The sequence below is a fragment of the Gastrolobium bilobum genome, unplaced genomic scaffold (genome assembly GCF_033153095.1).
Source record: "Gastrolobium bilobum isolate Gb01-03AN ecotype WA unplaced genomic scaffold, APGP_CSIRO_Gbil_v1 utg40131, whole genome shotgun sequence".
NCBI lineage: Eukaryota > Viridiplantae > Streptophyta > Magnoliopsida > Fabales > Fabaceae > Gastrolobium > Gastrolobium bilobum.
This window is the reverse complement of record NW_026896531.1, coordinates 138,028-152,929: the sequence shown is the minus strand read 5'-3', so window position 1 is coordinate 152,929 and position 14,902 is coordinate 138,028. Positions and strand designations below refer to the sequence as shown.

General features: G+C 41.0%; 1 protein-coding gene across 2 annotated transcripts; it reads right to left on the bottom strand.

Moving 5' to 3' along the window:
* Positions 1-96: 96 nt before the first annotated feature.
* LOC133300295 (uncharacterized) lies at positions 97-4,223 on the bottom strand. Of its 2 annotated transcripts, none has more exons than XM_061499814.1 (5): positions 3,535-4,223; positions 2,551-2,618; positions 2,169-2,246; positions 1,283-1,892; positions 97-744 (listed from the first exon to the last, which is right to left on the bottom strand). In XM_061499814.1, exons 1-5 carry the CDS (start codon positions 3,679-3,681, stop codon positions 220-222), a joined length of 1,428 nt encoding a protein of 475 aa, XP_061355798.1. In that variant the 5' UTR covers positions 3,682-4,223; the 3' UTR covers positions 97-219. The 2 variants fall into 2 exon arrangements, with proteins under 2 accessions (XP_061355798.1, XP_061355799.1); XM_061499815.1 differs by having other exon boundaries at positions 2,551-2,600.
* Positions 4,224-14,902: the final 10,679 nt, after the last annotated feature.

Below are 14,902 nucleotides of genomic sequence, written 5' to 3'. Positions count from 1 at the left end.
TGACAAGAGTAAAGTACTTGCTATAATTGGGAACTTTTACTTCAATTTAGAACTATTCCATATCATCCATGTTTGAAGTAATTAGTTTTAGTTAGTTTCCTTCCATGAAAGTTCATCCTTCTGAAAACAAAAACAAAAAATCTTAACAAAAAAGGTAAAACCTTTGTACAAAGATACCCTTTTAAGACCTATTGGGGGAAATCAAATACAAATCATTTATCACTTTGTTCTCCCTCTTTTCTTTTCCTTCATTGGCACTGCAGTTTCATGTCTAGCTTTTTTTGGTCGACCACCAAAAGCTTTCTTTAGGGGTAAGGATTCCACTGAAGGTGGTGAATCCACTTTACTGGGTTTCTTGGCTCCATACGAGACCCCAGAAGCAGTGTTACTGCCACCACCACCACCACCTGCCTTTGCAACAATCTTGCGGTTACCAGGGCGAACACTTCTGACTTTCAAAGGAGGATCATGGATAGGTACGGTGTTAGGGACGCTAGCATGAGTGACACTACTGCTAAAACACTTGGAATTCTCCCTCAGCTTTTTTGTGACAATGTCTCTAAGCAAGAGAGCATATTTATACTCACGAGTGCTCTTTGAGTAGAAGACTAGAGCATTGTTGGTTAGTAGCAGCAAGTCTCTGAAAAGTTCCATGACTGAATGAATTTTTCTGCTGCTAATTCTTGACCTTATTGTGTCAAAGTCCATGTGCTGCCGGATCATTTTCTTGTATCTTCCACGCTTCTGTTATAAAAAACATAGTGCATAAACCAATCATATCACTGTCTATACCTTGCCTTAAATCCCTACATGTCGTAGCAAAACAATTTCAAAAGGAATAATATCAAAGAGACAAACACTGCAAAGGTCATATTATCGATATGCTTTCTTTGAGAGGGGAAAATGGAGTTATGAAAACTTTCAATTTTTACTTTTACGTTCTTTGTAGAAAACGTCAAAGAAATAAAATGCAAGAAGACTAGTGAAATTTATGCTCATCCGTATTGCCTAGTATTTGTGAAACTATAGAATAAAATGTACTATCTTCATAATTATTACACAATTCTTATTAGGGATTGTTAGTTATTTTTATCCAAATGCAGAAACAAAGTACTAAAAACAAAATTATTTTGTTTAACTCTTAAACATTGAATTTTACCCATTTTCATTCCCCAGTGTTAAGGAAATTATTTATTCAAGGTGAGATACAAACATCAAAAGCATTGATAAAACTCGAAAACCAGCTATACAAGGATAGGATGGGTTTCTTGTTTAGAGATACCTGGCTATCGCGCCTGCGACAGAAGGCAGAAGCACCTTCAATTTCCAGAACAGAATCCAAAATCTCCATCATATCTTTTGTTTCATCCTTTTCCAAGTTTGTATTCTCCTCATTTATAGCAGAAGATTTGCCAGCTTCACCACAGTTGCTGGTAGAACTTTCTTTGCATGGGAACACATCAGCTGAAAAGTCACTTTCTCTTACACTTGTTTCATTAACATTTCTGCCACAATGTTTCCTCTTTCTCATCCCTCTCCGCTTTTTTAAACTCCCTCCCTGTCCTTCACATATAGTATGTGCCAACTTATCTACATTCAACACGTTCTCCGGTTCAGCAGACCCTGAAACTTCAGGCTTAGAAGTTTCCATATCTCCAGAAGACACTGCTGGAACCTGGCGTTCAGGAAACCAGTTTGTCTCAGTTTCATGTGTGAAACTCCCAGCAGATAGCCCATCCTTTGACATCTCTTTCGCGGATGATTCGAGTCTCTCCAATTTCTGTGAAGGAAGAACATGTAATTCTGGTCCAACAGAGGCATTGCCAACATGGCAATCATCCTTTTTCTCATTCTTCCCAGCCTTAAGGAATTCAAGCTTTGACTTAAGAGACCTGAAACAAAGATATTGAGTAAACTGTACCCGAAATGCTGGCAATCCAACAGCTAGGACATAGTAGTAGTCTTCCAACAAATGCCCCCCAACCAGGACTGTGAAAAATGATTTCTAGACTAGCACTTGTGGTAATCAGAAGCTCTAACCTATGAAATTTGGTGGACATTTCATTTAGCAAAAAGCTAGAAGAAATTCATACTTGTTGTATTTCAGAATATTACTTTGGTGTCACACAGAATCTCAGGTTAAAGAGAAAGATAACCATGAGACTAACCCAATTGAATCTTCAGATAGCTCCAAAGCTCTCTTAAGCTCGGCTACTCTTTTCTTCTTAAGCTCCTCAAACCAAGCCCTGTGAATGCCATGTTATGTTACCATAATACAATGAGATGTATTAAATCTATAGCTAAATAAGATGTGCTACCAATCTAGGAAAAAGACTACTCCGCATTAAACACCCGACTAGCGAGGACAGGGTGAAGGCAATTCTTGTACGCAGCTTTACCTTGCATAATTACAAAAAAATTGTTTCCCAAATTCGAACCCATAACATTTTAGTCACAAAGGAACAACTTTACCTTAACATAATTGACAAAGAATGCTACCAAACTGGGAAAATTTAAATAAAAATAAAGCAAAGAAACAATTCTACTTACGTGCACCCAGAATAGCGCTTTTGCAATTCGTCATATTTGGCTTTACAGACCTGAAAAAAACAATATCTCTAGCAAAATGAAAATTCATCAAATAATTTTTTAACCCGATGGACATCTTAGGATTTCACACAACATGGCATGTCTTTAAGATTTTCTTCGTGTCACATGTGCTGACGCTAATTAGCAAAGTTACAAAAGAGAGGTTCGGCAATTATTAATTATTTATCACCGAACAAATTGAAACAAAAGGGTTTATGCCACCTCAATGACCATGTGCAACCGATGAGGCAAGCAATGTAACAAATTCGATTCAAGTAACGCACCAATAAGGAACAAAACAATTGGCACGTGAATGCCACCCACTGTACGCAAAACACGCTGTTCTGAACTTAACTAGATCTCTTTTTCGACTTCATTAATCATACATTGCTTTTCTTTGCAACGGCCAAGACATAAAAGCACATAGATTTTTTTTCGCTTATTATTTTTGTGTCACATTCTTAGGTTTCGGTAACGACCCATTAAAGAGTCTAAACTCTAAACACTTCGTTGACTAGAAAAGCATATATAAATTCGTTTTATTTTATTTAAATTGATATTTGCATTTATCATTTATCATTTAACATGAACATACAAAGTTTCTTACATACATAACATTTTGTGGGATCCGCATGTTTTGAAAAAAAAAATTACGACACGCAAAATGAATTTTTTTTTTTTTTTAGAAATAAAAAAAACAAATTTCTATAACATAACAAAATTATTTTTTTTACGACATAACTCTTATAAAATCCATTTAAATTATTATTACAGTAACTGTAGTAATCACATGCTAAGCAATGAAATTAGCTAGATGAGTCAATCATGACCCCGTAACGGTTCAGAAACTGAACCAGAACTATATTATTTTTTATTTTATTGTAAAAGAGAGAATTAAAAAAATGAAAATATAAATAATTGAGGAATATTATTTAATTTATTTACCTCGGGTGTGAATGAGTGTGGAGAAACGGTTCGGGCTCGGAGCTCCGCGGCAACGACGGTCCAATCTCGGGTCCCGTGCCTAAGAACAGCTCCACCAAGGAGGAGCTCCTCCCAGGTGCCCCACGTCACCATCCCCTCCGTTTCCATCGCCGTACACGTGTACGCTCCCGATTAAAACAAACACCACTATCTTTTAAAAGTACCTAATCCTACGCACCCAGCTCACGTTAGCAAGCGCCGCCCTCGTAAAAAAATAGTAATAACCACCACCGTCCCCGCCTAAACCTACGGCAACGGGGAATAACAAACACAACAGAAAACAGCCTTCTGGGTGTCGGAAAACCAGTTTTGGCGATGTGGGTATGGACGGAGAAAGTGTTAAAAGGGAGCTAAGGCAGTTTTCCGGCGGAAAATTGAGGACAGGTGGTGGTTTTTGGAGAGGCTAATTTTTTTTTTCTCTTTTTCTCTGGCTTAAAGGGGGTGTGTTTTTGGGGTTTTTCTTCTATTATATTTGGTTTGTTGGGTAAAAAATGTAAATTCAATTAAGAGGGTAAAGGTGAGAGGAGGGGTGGAGGGGTTCCATTTGAGGCACACAGAAAGGTTTGAACTTTGAAGTGTGTAGTACGAAGGAAAGAGAAAAATGGACAAAACAAAGGACGATGATAAGGAATGTCATGTACACTTGTATTTTCCATTTTCGAAACTACAGTTTCTTTTCTCTCTCTCTCTCTCCTACTAATACTATGTCTTGTATTTGGGAAAATTTTGTGTGAAATGACCATTTTGCTCTTCCCTATGTTTTCCCCATATTCTTTTAATAATATTTTTTGCCCTTGTCTTCCAAGATTGCGCGCTTTTGCCTTGTATGAAGGGTGGAAGACTTAGAATTTGAATCTCCGCGGTCTAATAGTGACAGAATTGTGGTCTTTGAAATGACATGCGTTTCTTATTTGTCCATTTTTCTCAGTTTAGGATCATTTGTTTTCTGTGTTTTTCTTGTTTGAATCACTTTGGTTATGAAAATTGGTATATGAAAGTTGAGTAGTGAAAAAAAAAAAGAATTTTTGTTCGATTCTCATATGTTATCTTTGAGTGGAGCTTAAAATCTTTATCTGTGATTTATTCCGCACTCTAGATTAGTCTCATAATTAGTTTAAAGAGTTCAAACTTATGAGAATCCTACAAAAAAAATCTACTCACCTTAAAAAATAATTAAATTACATTGATTGTGTATTGTCATGGACTCATGGTACGTGTTGTAACACAAGAGTAAATGAAATTTATGTTTTTTTTATTTCCGTAAGTTTATTATAAGCTTTTATGTAAATCATTAAATGACATTCTAGTTTCACCATTTTTTTTTTAAATGCACTATTGAGTCTACCTAAAATTTACTAAGGATTCATGAGAATGAGTAAATTTTATATTTATATCATTTTCCACAATGGAATATGTGATTTGAATGAATTGAAAGTAAGACACTTTTATCAAAGTCAATTTAATGACATAATTGATTTGACCAACTTAAAAATTTAATGTTGAATTGCGGATGATAATGCCTGGGGTGTTTGGTAGGAGAAAAAAAAAATTTCCAAAAAAGTGGGGTGAAAAAAATCATTTGCACATATTTGGTATGAGAAAGAGTAAAAATAAGATTGAAAATAAAATTCCCATTATTTTAGTTTACGCCGACGATTCTCATGGTAGAATATCTTCCAAGACATGTTTTTTCCCCATGCAATGAGAAAATAATCATTCTTCTCTCGGATCAAATACCTTGACCCATCACCTTCATTTAGAATCATCAACCTCTTCCTCTCTCTCTTCACAACCAAGTCTTCCTTCTGTTCCTTCCCTGTTCCTTCCCTCTCACCCTACCATCTCATCATCCACAACAACCCCAAACTTCACACCACTAACTCCTATCCACCGTCAAAGGCCACACCAACAATGTGGTCGTAATCAGGAATGGAGCCATCAAGTCCCTAATTGTTTTTGGTGACATGTTATTTAGTGCTCACCAAGACCACAAAATTCGAGTTTGGAAAATTGAAACCAATAATCGAAACAAGAGATATCAATGCATAGCCATCCTTCCCACATTCAAAGACTGATTTTCCAAGCTGTTTTATTCCAAGAACTACGTTGAGGTTCGGAGGCACAGGAAGTAAACATGGGTTCATCACCATGACATTGTATCTGCTCTTGCTCTATCCCATTACAAGTCTCTCCTTTACTCAGGGAATTGGTGAGAGAGAGAAAGCAAAGCTAAAATGAAGGCAAAGTAAAATGAGACAAAAAGATATTAGGATAATTCTGTAATTTCGGTTCAGATTTCCAGTAATATTTTCTCCCCAACCAAACATGGCATCAGTAAAATTAATCCAATATTCTCGAAAAAATTATGACCTACCAAACACCTTTTAATAATTTATCCAGGAAAAAAAATTCTCAATATATTCCCAAAAATTATTTTTTTCCAATTAAAAAAAATATATCCTCTGCCCCTTTTAAGTATTTCCTTTGGCTAGGTTCGGAATGCTATGTTATCTTAAAGTTGTAAAGGTAAAAAAAAAAAAAAAAACAAGTAAACAAAAAAATGTAAACAAACAAATAAGGATAGAATTTAGATGTTCATTTATAATCAGTTTAAAGATTCAAATGTATATATGAAATCCAATTATCAATACATATCAAATAAGATAAATTTATGGGGAAGAACTTCATATGCTCACTGTAACACCCCGTGTATACTCGGAATATTAACATTACATCGTATTGAGCGGTGCTTAATTAAAAATGCGGAATATTCTTTTTCTTTTCAATTATGACGTCATTATCAATTACCAACTTGATTACTTAATCAATTTCATAAAATATCGCCTGTATATAAATTGTAATAAGACATCTACTGAAATACCTCAATATATAAATAAAGTGTGTATCTAAATCACGGTATTACATCTCGTAATCCAGACAATATCCTGATACATTAATACAACTCCAAAAGACTCAAGACATAATCAAGACATAACAATACTATGTGTCATGGACAATCCCCATGCTCACCAAATAAACATAGTAAACAACCAGTGTCAACATAAAACTCCATAAACATAAACTGAAGCTATAAGCATATAAGCAGCATGCATATCCAGCATCCAAACATGGCAGCATAATATAACAGCAATCTAACTCAGCTCCGGCCTCCTGCCGCCTGAGGTCTCAACATTACCTGACCCTGAAATAAGCATTCCCCAAACGTGGGGTGAGATCTCTAAACAAGAAATCTCAGTAAGGCAAGGGGTCCTCAAGGATCTTCCACCCCAAGCTCACTTACATGTGCAATATAAGTTCTAAAAGCAGTAATATCATTATCAGTTCCAAAACTATGTAGTGCAACAGATATCTATGGCATGTGTGTAATCACTATCTACTGGCCAGAGAAATGTAAGAATACGTCTATTCCCTACATGTAGTACAAGGAACACCGCTTGCACCTCACCCACAGTATCACCCCATTGTATGTTCTACATACTCAGGCTTACCGTATAGGTGGAACACCTCCATGCATATCAACAAGGCACTAACATATAACAGCTCAACAGCATTTCCAAAACATCAAAAGCATGTAACACAGCATGCATATATCATACCCCCATGGGACATGGTGGAACGACAACATGGCTAAACCGAGGACACGAAAGCTTACCTCTAAGCTAGCTATCCAATCCCACAAGCAGTCCAATCACAGCAGATCACAATCTGATATGGACCAAATATAAATCAATAAACATGTACCACATGCATACAAATTAAAGACAACGTCTTTTCATTACGTTTTAATGTCTTAAAGCTTCTAACAAAGCCACAAACCCTTAATCACATGATTCTGGCTTAGTCCACTAATTACAGAAGTTCAACTTCATCAATCTAGGGTCCACAAACCCCCAATAGCCTACTGTACACACAGCACAACTACTGTTCCACGAAATCCCAGAATATCCGGATATTCCTCGGGACCATATCCGGATAAGCAATATCCGGATATCTCACTGTCCATATCCGGATATGCAGATTCACATATCTGGATATCCAATATCCAGATATCCCAAAACCCCATATCCGGATATCACATATCCGGATATCATATCCCGATATCCAATATCCGGATATTCCACGGGCAGATATCCGGATATTTCACGACAGAATGCAGTTTCTGCATTTTCGTGAAGATATCCTTTAAAGGTTCCCTTTTTACCGATTTTAAACACCTAATCATGCATTTCTAGGCGTGTTCAACATACCCAACCACAAGTTATCATTTTTTAGTCATTAGATGCATCAAGGTACCATTTTTAAGCATTTAAACTCAAGTTAAAGGTTGGTACACATACCCCAGCTCAAAACAGAAGGAAAGGTTGCCCTTTGGAGCTCACAATTAGTCTCAAGCTACTGTCACAAGAGGATGCACGAAAATGGCTTCACAAAGGTTGGTTCTTTAACACAAAAGGTCACCACTTGGACCTCCAAAAACCAAAACCAAGCTTTTCACAACCCCAAACCACCAAGTCAGAACCAAAACTTCCCCACACAGGTTCTCTAACTCAGAAAAAGGCCAACAATGCAGTCCCAAGGCCAACCCTCACCCTCACCAAGTGTTTAAATAGAAGAACAAGCATCAAATGTGAATGCTTGCTCAAGAAATGGAGAAGGAAGCCTAAGAACACTATTTCTGGTCAGCCTCCAAGAAAAGACACGTAGCAAATCTGTTTTCTAGGGCTTTGTGCCCTTACAAAGGGTATAAATAGCCAAAACTCATTAAAACACACAGTATTAACTTTAATTTCTACGCTTAGCATTTTAATCCCAAACTTTGAATTCTGAAACTACATATTTTTCCAAGAATTATCATATTTTTATTATATTTTTCTGAACACCTTTTCGGTACGCGCTTTTCAGAGCCAGTACCGATTTCTAGCACCAGTTCTCATTATTTGGACTTGAAACTCGTTTTACAAGTCTTACATATTATTCTAGTAATTATCATGCACTTACTTTAATTTTCCGGGATACTTTTTCGGTACGCATTTATACCGACTAGCAGAACCGGTATCTGCACTTTTCTTCCGAAAAGCGACTTTCAGCATTCTAACCCACTTATTATAATAATTAAGCCTCATAAATAATTATTAGGATCAATTATGGAATTATTTCCTAATTTTGCATAATTAATTAATTAAATACCTTAATTAACGGTGCGAGTTCTTACATTCACCCCACCTTTTTAGGATTTTGACCTCAAAATCAGAAACATACCTGGTCAAAACTCGGGGTACTGCCGGAGAAGCTCGTCTTCACGCTCCCAAGTACACTCCTCAGGAGTTCTTCCGGTCCACTGCACCTTGACCATTGGAATGATCTTGCTCCTCAGCTGCTTTTCGCCACGATCGAGAATCCTGAGTGGTTCGACGGGAGTCTTCAGGTTCTCCCGAACCTCCACATCATCCGGTTGCACCACGTGCGAAGGATCTGATATGTACTTCCGAAGCTGAGACACGTGAAACACGTCGTGGATGTTAGCCAGGTTCGGAGGCAAGGCAAGCCGGTAGGCAACAGGTCCTACTCTACCAAGGATCTGGTATGGCCCAATATATCGCGGGCTCAGCTTCCTCACTCCGAGTGCCCGTCCAACACCGGTGACAGGTGAAAGTCTCACAAAGACGTGCTCACCCTCACTGAACTCCAGCGGACGATGCTTGACATCATAATAGCTCTTCTGGCGATTCTGCGCCTGCTTCAACTTTTCACGGATCATCTGGATCTGCAAGGTGGTATCTTGGATAAAGTCCAAGCCAAAAAGCTCCTTGTCCCCAACCTCAGACCAACAAGTAGGAGTCTGATACCTCCTACTATACAGTGCTTCGTAGGGCGCCATGCCCAGGCTAGCATGAAAGCTGTTGTTGTAAGAAAACTCAACCAACGGAAGGTACCTATCCCATGCCGAGCCCTGCTCCAACGTGCAAGCTCGCAACATGTCCTCCAAGGTCTGGATGGTCCTCTCAGTCTGTCCATCAGTCTGAGGGTGATAGGCGGTACTCAATCTCAACTGCGTACCAAAAGCCTCATGCAGCGCCTCCCAGAACCGAGATGTGAACTTCGGGTCCCTATCACTAATGATACTCTCGGGCACCCCGTGAAGCCTCACAATCTTGTGAACATAAAGCTTGGCCAACTGCTCTATAGTGAAGCTCACCTTCACTGGAAGAAAATAGGCAGACTTCGTCAGTCTGTCCACAATGACCCAAATAGAGTCACAACCCGCCTGAGTCTTCGGCAATCCCACCACGAAGTCCATGGAAATACCTTCCCACTTCCACTGTGGTACTTCAAGAGGTTGAAGTTCACCAGACGGTCTCTGATGTTCAATCTTCACCTTCTGGAAAACCAAACACTTGGACACAAAGATAGCAACATCTTTCTTCATGCCCAGCCACCAGAAGTTCTTCTTCAGGTCTTGATACATCTTAGTAGCACCAGGGTGGATAGAAAACTGACCCTTATGGCCTTCTGCCATAACCTCTTCTGTCAACGGACCTCGAGGAACTACAATCCTCTGCTGAAACAAAAGCAATCCATCCTCATTCCAAGACACACCGTCTTGGTTCTTCACATAATCCAGACACTCTCTCTGAACTTGTGCCTCTTTGATCTTTTCTAATAGCTCGTTCACAACATCTGCTGCTTCAAACTCGAGAAGTACACTCTCACACGGAGCGGTCACTGCCAAGTTTCGGAACTTCTCAACCACATCAAAGTTACCAAGTAACAAACTGGATGAGCTACTGGATTTCCGACTCAAAGCATCAGCTACCACATTGGCCTTGCCAGGATGATACCTTAGCTCGAAGTCGTAGTCCTTTATGAACTTCATCCATCTCCTCTGCCTCATGTTCAACTCATTCTGGTCGAACAGGTACTTCAAACTCTTGTGGTCACTGAACACCACAAACCCCAAACCAAAAAGATAATGCCTCCAAATCTTGAAAGCAAAAACAATAGCAGCCAACTCCAAGTCATGAGTAGGGTAGTTCTCCTCATGAGGTTTTAACTGCCTCGAAGCATAGGCAATCACTTTGCCCAACTGCATCAACACACAACCTAGCCCCTTCCCGGAGACATCGGTGTAAAGCTCAATCTCAAGCGCAGGATCAGGAATGACCAACACAGGAGCAGTAGTCAGTCTCTCCTTCAACTCCTGAAAACAGACCTCACACTCGTGAGTCCACACAAATGGAGTCTCCTTCCTAGTAAGGCGAGTCAATGGAAAAACCATGGTGAAGAATCCCTTGATGAACCTCCGATAGTAATCTGCCAAACCCAGAAAGCTCCTCACTTCCGTAATTGTCTTGGGTCTATCCCAATCCAGCACGGCCTCAATCTTGTTCGGATCCACTGCAACTCCCTCAGCAGAAATAACATGCCCAAGAAACTTCACAGACTTGAGCCAAAACTCACATTTGGAAGGCTTCGCATACAGCTTCTTCTCCTTCAGCACTTGCAGAACAGTTCTCAAATGCTCCACATGCTCTTCCTCCGTCTTGGAGTAAATCAAAATGTCGTCAATGAAGACGATCACAAACTGATCCAAGTACGGCTGGAAAATCCAGTTCATGTAATCCATGAACACAGCGGGTGCATTGGTGAGACCGAACGGAATCACCAAGTACTCAAAATGACCGTATCTCGAGCGAAATGCGATCTTCGGAACATCCTCCGGCTTCACCCAAATCTGATGGTATCTGGACCGGAGATCAATCTTGGAATACACACAAGCACCCCTGAGCTGATCCAACAGATCATCAATCCGAGGAAGGGGATACTTGTTCTTGATTGTCACCTTGTTTAGCTGCCTGTAGTCGGTGCACAATCGCATTGTCCCGTCCTTCTTCTTCACAAAGATAACTGGTGCTCCCCAAGGAGACACACTCGGTCTAATAAAATCTTTCGCTGAAAGATCCTCAATATGCTTCTTCAGCTCTGCCAACTCCAGTGGCGACATTCGGTATGGAGCTAAAGAAATCGGCCCCACACCAAGCAACAGATCTATGGAGAACTCTATCTCCCTCTGTGGCGGAAACTCAGGAATCTCCTCAGGAAACACCTCGAGGAATTCCCTCACCACAGGAATGCAGTGATATCCTCCTGTGTACCACTCACCAAACCTCCCAACATGACATAACCAAATGCCCCTGCTCTCAAGGCTCTCCTAGCCTGCAGCAACGAAATGTACGGCGAGGAACTGACTGTGGAATCACACGGAGACAGCACTACACGCTTGGCACAACAGTCAATCATCACACAATTCCTGGACAACCAATCCATGCCCAGGATAACCTCCAAGTTGGCCATCAGCAATCCTATCAGATCCACCGAGAACTCACGGCCATCCCACTGAAACGCCACATCGCGATGAACAGTGGTAGCATCACATCTTTCTCCGGTGGCGGTAGTCACCCGCAGCGGTGGAGAAAGCACAGACATGGGCAACTCAAGCCCCACAGCAATCGGGGTAGCAACAAAAGAATGCGTAGCCCCAGAGTCAAACAAAACATCAACAACTGATGTACCTATCGTAACAGTACCTCTGACAAGGTTTGGAGCTCGATCCGACTGCTGACGATCCAGAGTATAAACTCTCCCAGAAGATGGTGGCACTGCCGGTGCCAAATTAGGTGGAAGGGGAACCAACTGAAGTGGCACTGCCTGCACTGCAGTAGCCCTCGCCGTCGCCGATGGACAGTCTCTGGAGAAATGGCCCTCCTTGCCATACTGAAAGCAAATCAACTGGCCGGTAGAGCACGACCCAAAATGAGTCTTCCCGCATCCCGAACACCTGGGAGCAGGAGGTCTCGCTGCGCTCCCATGAGCAGAAGTCCTCTTGAACTGACTCGGCGCCTGCCGAGCTGCCAACTGTTTACCCTTGCCCTTGTTCCCAAACTTCTTGTCTCGCCAAGAAGTGGAACTACCAGCTGCAACCTTCGTCGCCTCAGCAACCTTGGCCTTCTTGGCCTTACTCGAGCTGTAGTAATCTTCAATATCATGACACTGCTGAACCAGTGTCCCAAAATCTCTAGAAGCAGAACCAGCTAGGTAACCAGCAATATCCTCACTAAGTCCCCTGCGGAACTTAGCAGCCAGAAATGTAGGAGTAGGCCTCGCCATCCTGAAGTGTGCAAACTTCACCAACTGGTTGAACTTGGCCAGGTACTCGTCCACAGACAACGAGCCCTGAACCAATCTGTCGAACTCTCCCTGCTGCCTCTCCTGAGCGTCATACGGAAAGTACTGACCCAAGAAGAAATCCTCAAACATAGGCCAAGTCATCACATGACCCTGCATCTCGTAGACATGAGAAAGGTTTGTCCACCACTGATGGGCATCACCCTCCAGCATGTAAGTAGCGAACATCAACTTCTGCGGATCTGTGCACTGCATGACCCGAAATATCTTGTCCAACGCCTGTAGCCAATGCGCCGCAGCAACAGGATCAAAGGATCCATCAAAGGCAGGTGGCTTATGCTTACGGAAAGCATTCAGCCGGCGGTCGATCTCATCTCGCTCCTCAACAAAAACAGGGACGGTCTGCATGGCCCCCGTAAGGTGACTGCCATCTCCCATCTGACTCTGAGAGTCATCCTGCAGACTGGGTGGAGGTGGTGGTGGTGGCGGTGGAGGTGGTGGCGGAGGAACATGACCAACATCAGGGCCATTCCTCATCTCCTCCAACATGACTCTAAACATCGTTATGTTCGCCAGACGGTTGGCCTCCAACACGTCCTCAGTGGCCTTCCTGTTCGCCTCTCTGACGGCGTCCAGCATGGCCTGGTTTTCCATTCTCATGGCCTCCTGGTCGGCTTGTCGGGCCGGCTGCATCTCAGCCAATGCAGCCAGGACAGGATCGGGCCGATCCTCCGAAGTCTCGCGGTTTCTCCCGGGACTTACCATGATTCTGCACAAGTTACACAAATTATGAGTTGATCAGGCCCACTTAATGTGGTCACATATGCATTATCATAATAATACTCGACGGAGCAAACACACAAAACAGACACAACCAAACATCCTAATCATTGCAATACATACAGGCTTTTTCCTTGAACCGTTGCTCTGATACCATAAAATGTAACACCTCGTGTATACTCGGAATATTAACATTACATCGTATTAAGCGGTGCTTAATTAAAAATGCGGAATATTCTTTTTTCTTTTCAATTATGACATCATTATCAATTACAAACTTGATTATTTAATCAATTTCATAAAATATCGCCTGTGTGTAAATTGCAATAAGACATCTACTGAAATACCTCAATATATAAATAAAGTGTGTATCTACATCACGGTATTACAACTCGTAATCCGGACAATATCCTGATACATTAATACAACTCCAAAAGACTCAAGACATAATCAAGACATAACAATACTATGTGTCATGGACAATCCCCATGCTCACCAATTAAACATAGTAAACAACCAGTCTCAACATAAAACTCCAAAAACAAAAATTGAAACTATAAGCATAAGCAGCATGCATATCCGGCATCCAATCATGGCAGCATAATATAACAGCACTCTAACTCAGCTCCGGCCTCCTGCCGCCTGAGGTCTTAACATTACCTGACCCTGAAATAAGCATTCCCCAAACGTGGGGTGAGATCTCTAAACAAGAAATCTCAGTAAGACAAGGGGTCCTCAAGGATCTTCCACCCCAAGCTCACTTACATGTGCAATATAAGTTCAAAAAGCATTTATATAATTATCAGTTCCAAAACTATGTAGTGCAACAGATATCTATGGCATGTGTGTAATCACTATCTACTGGCTAGAGAAATGTAAGAATACGTCTATTCCCTACATGTAGTACAAGGAACACCGCTTGCACCTTACCCACAGCCTCACCCTCTTGAATGTTCTACATACTCAGGCTTACCGTATAGGTGGAACACCTCCATGCATATCAACAAGGCACTAACATACAATAGCTCAACAGCATTTCCAAAACATCAAAAGCATGTAACACAACATGCATATACCATCTCCCCATGGGACATGGTGGAACCACAACATGGCTAAACCGAGGACATGAAAGCTTACCTCTAAGCTAGCTATTCAATGCCACAAGCTCAAAGTCCAATCACAGCAGATCACAATCTAATATGGACCAAATATAAATCAATAAACATGTACCACATGCATACAAATTAAAGACAACGCCTTTTCATTACGTTTTAATGTCTTAAAGCTTCTAACAAAGCCACAAACCCTTAATCACATGATTCTGGCTTAGTCCACTAATTACAGA

Coding starts and splice junctions, on each gene's coding strand:
- LOC133300295 (XM_061499814.1), bottom strand. CDS start 3,681: ATGGAAACGGAGGGGATGGTGACGTGGGGCACCTGGGAGGAGCTCCTC. Junction 2,619..3,534: donor CACACTCATTCACACCCGAG/GTAAATAAATTA, acceptor TCATTTTGCTAG/AGATATTGTTTTTTTCAGGT. Junction 1,893..2,168: donor CTATCTGAAGATTCAATTGG/GTTAGTCTCATG, acceptor TCTTTGTTTCAG/GTCTCTTAAGTCAAAGCTTG.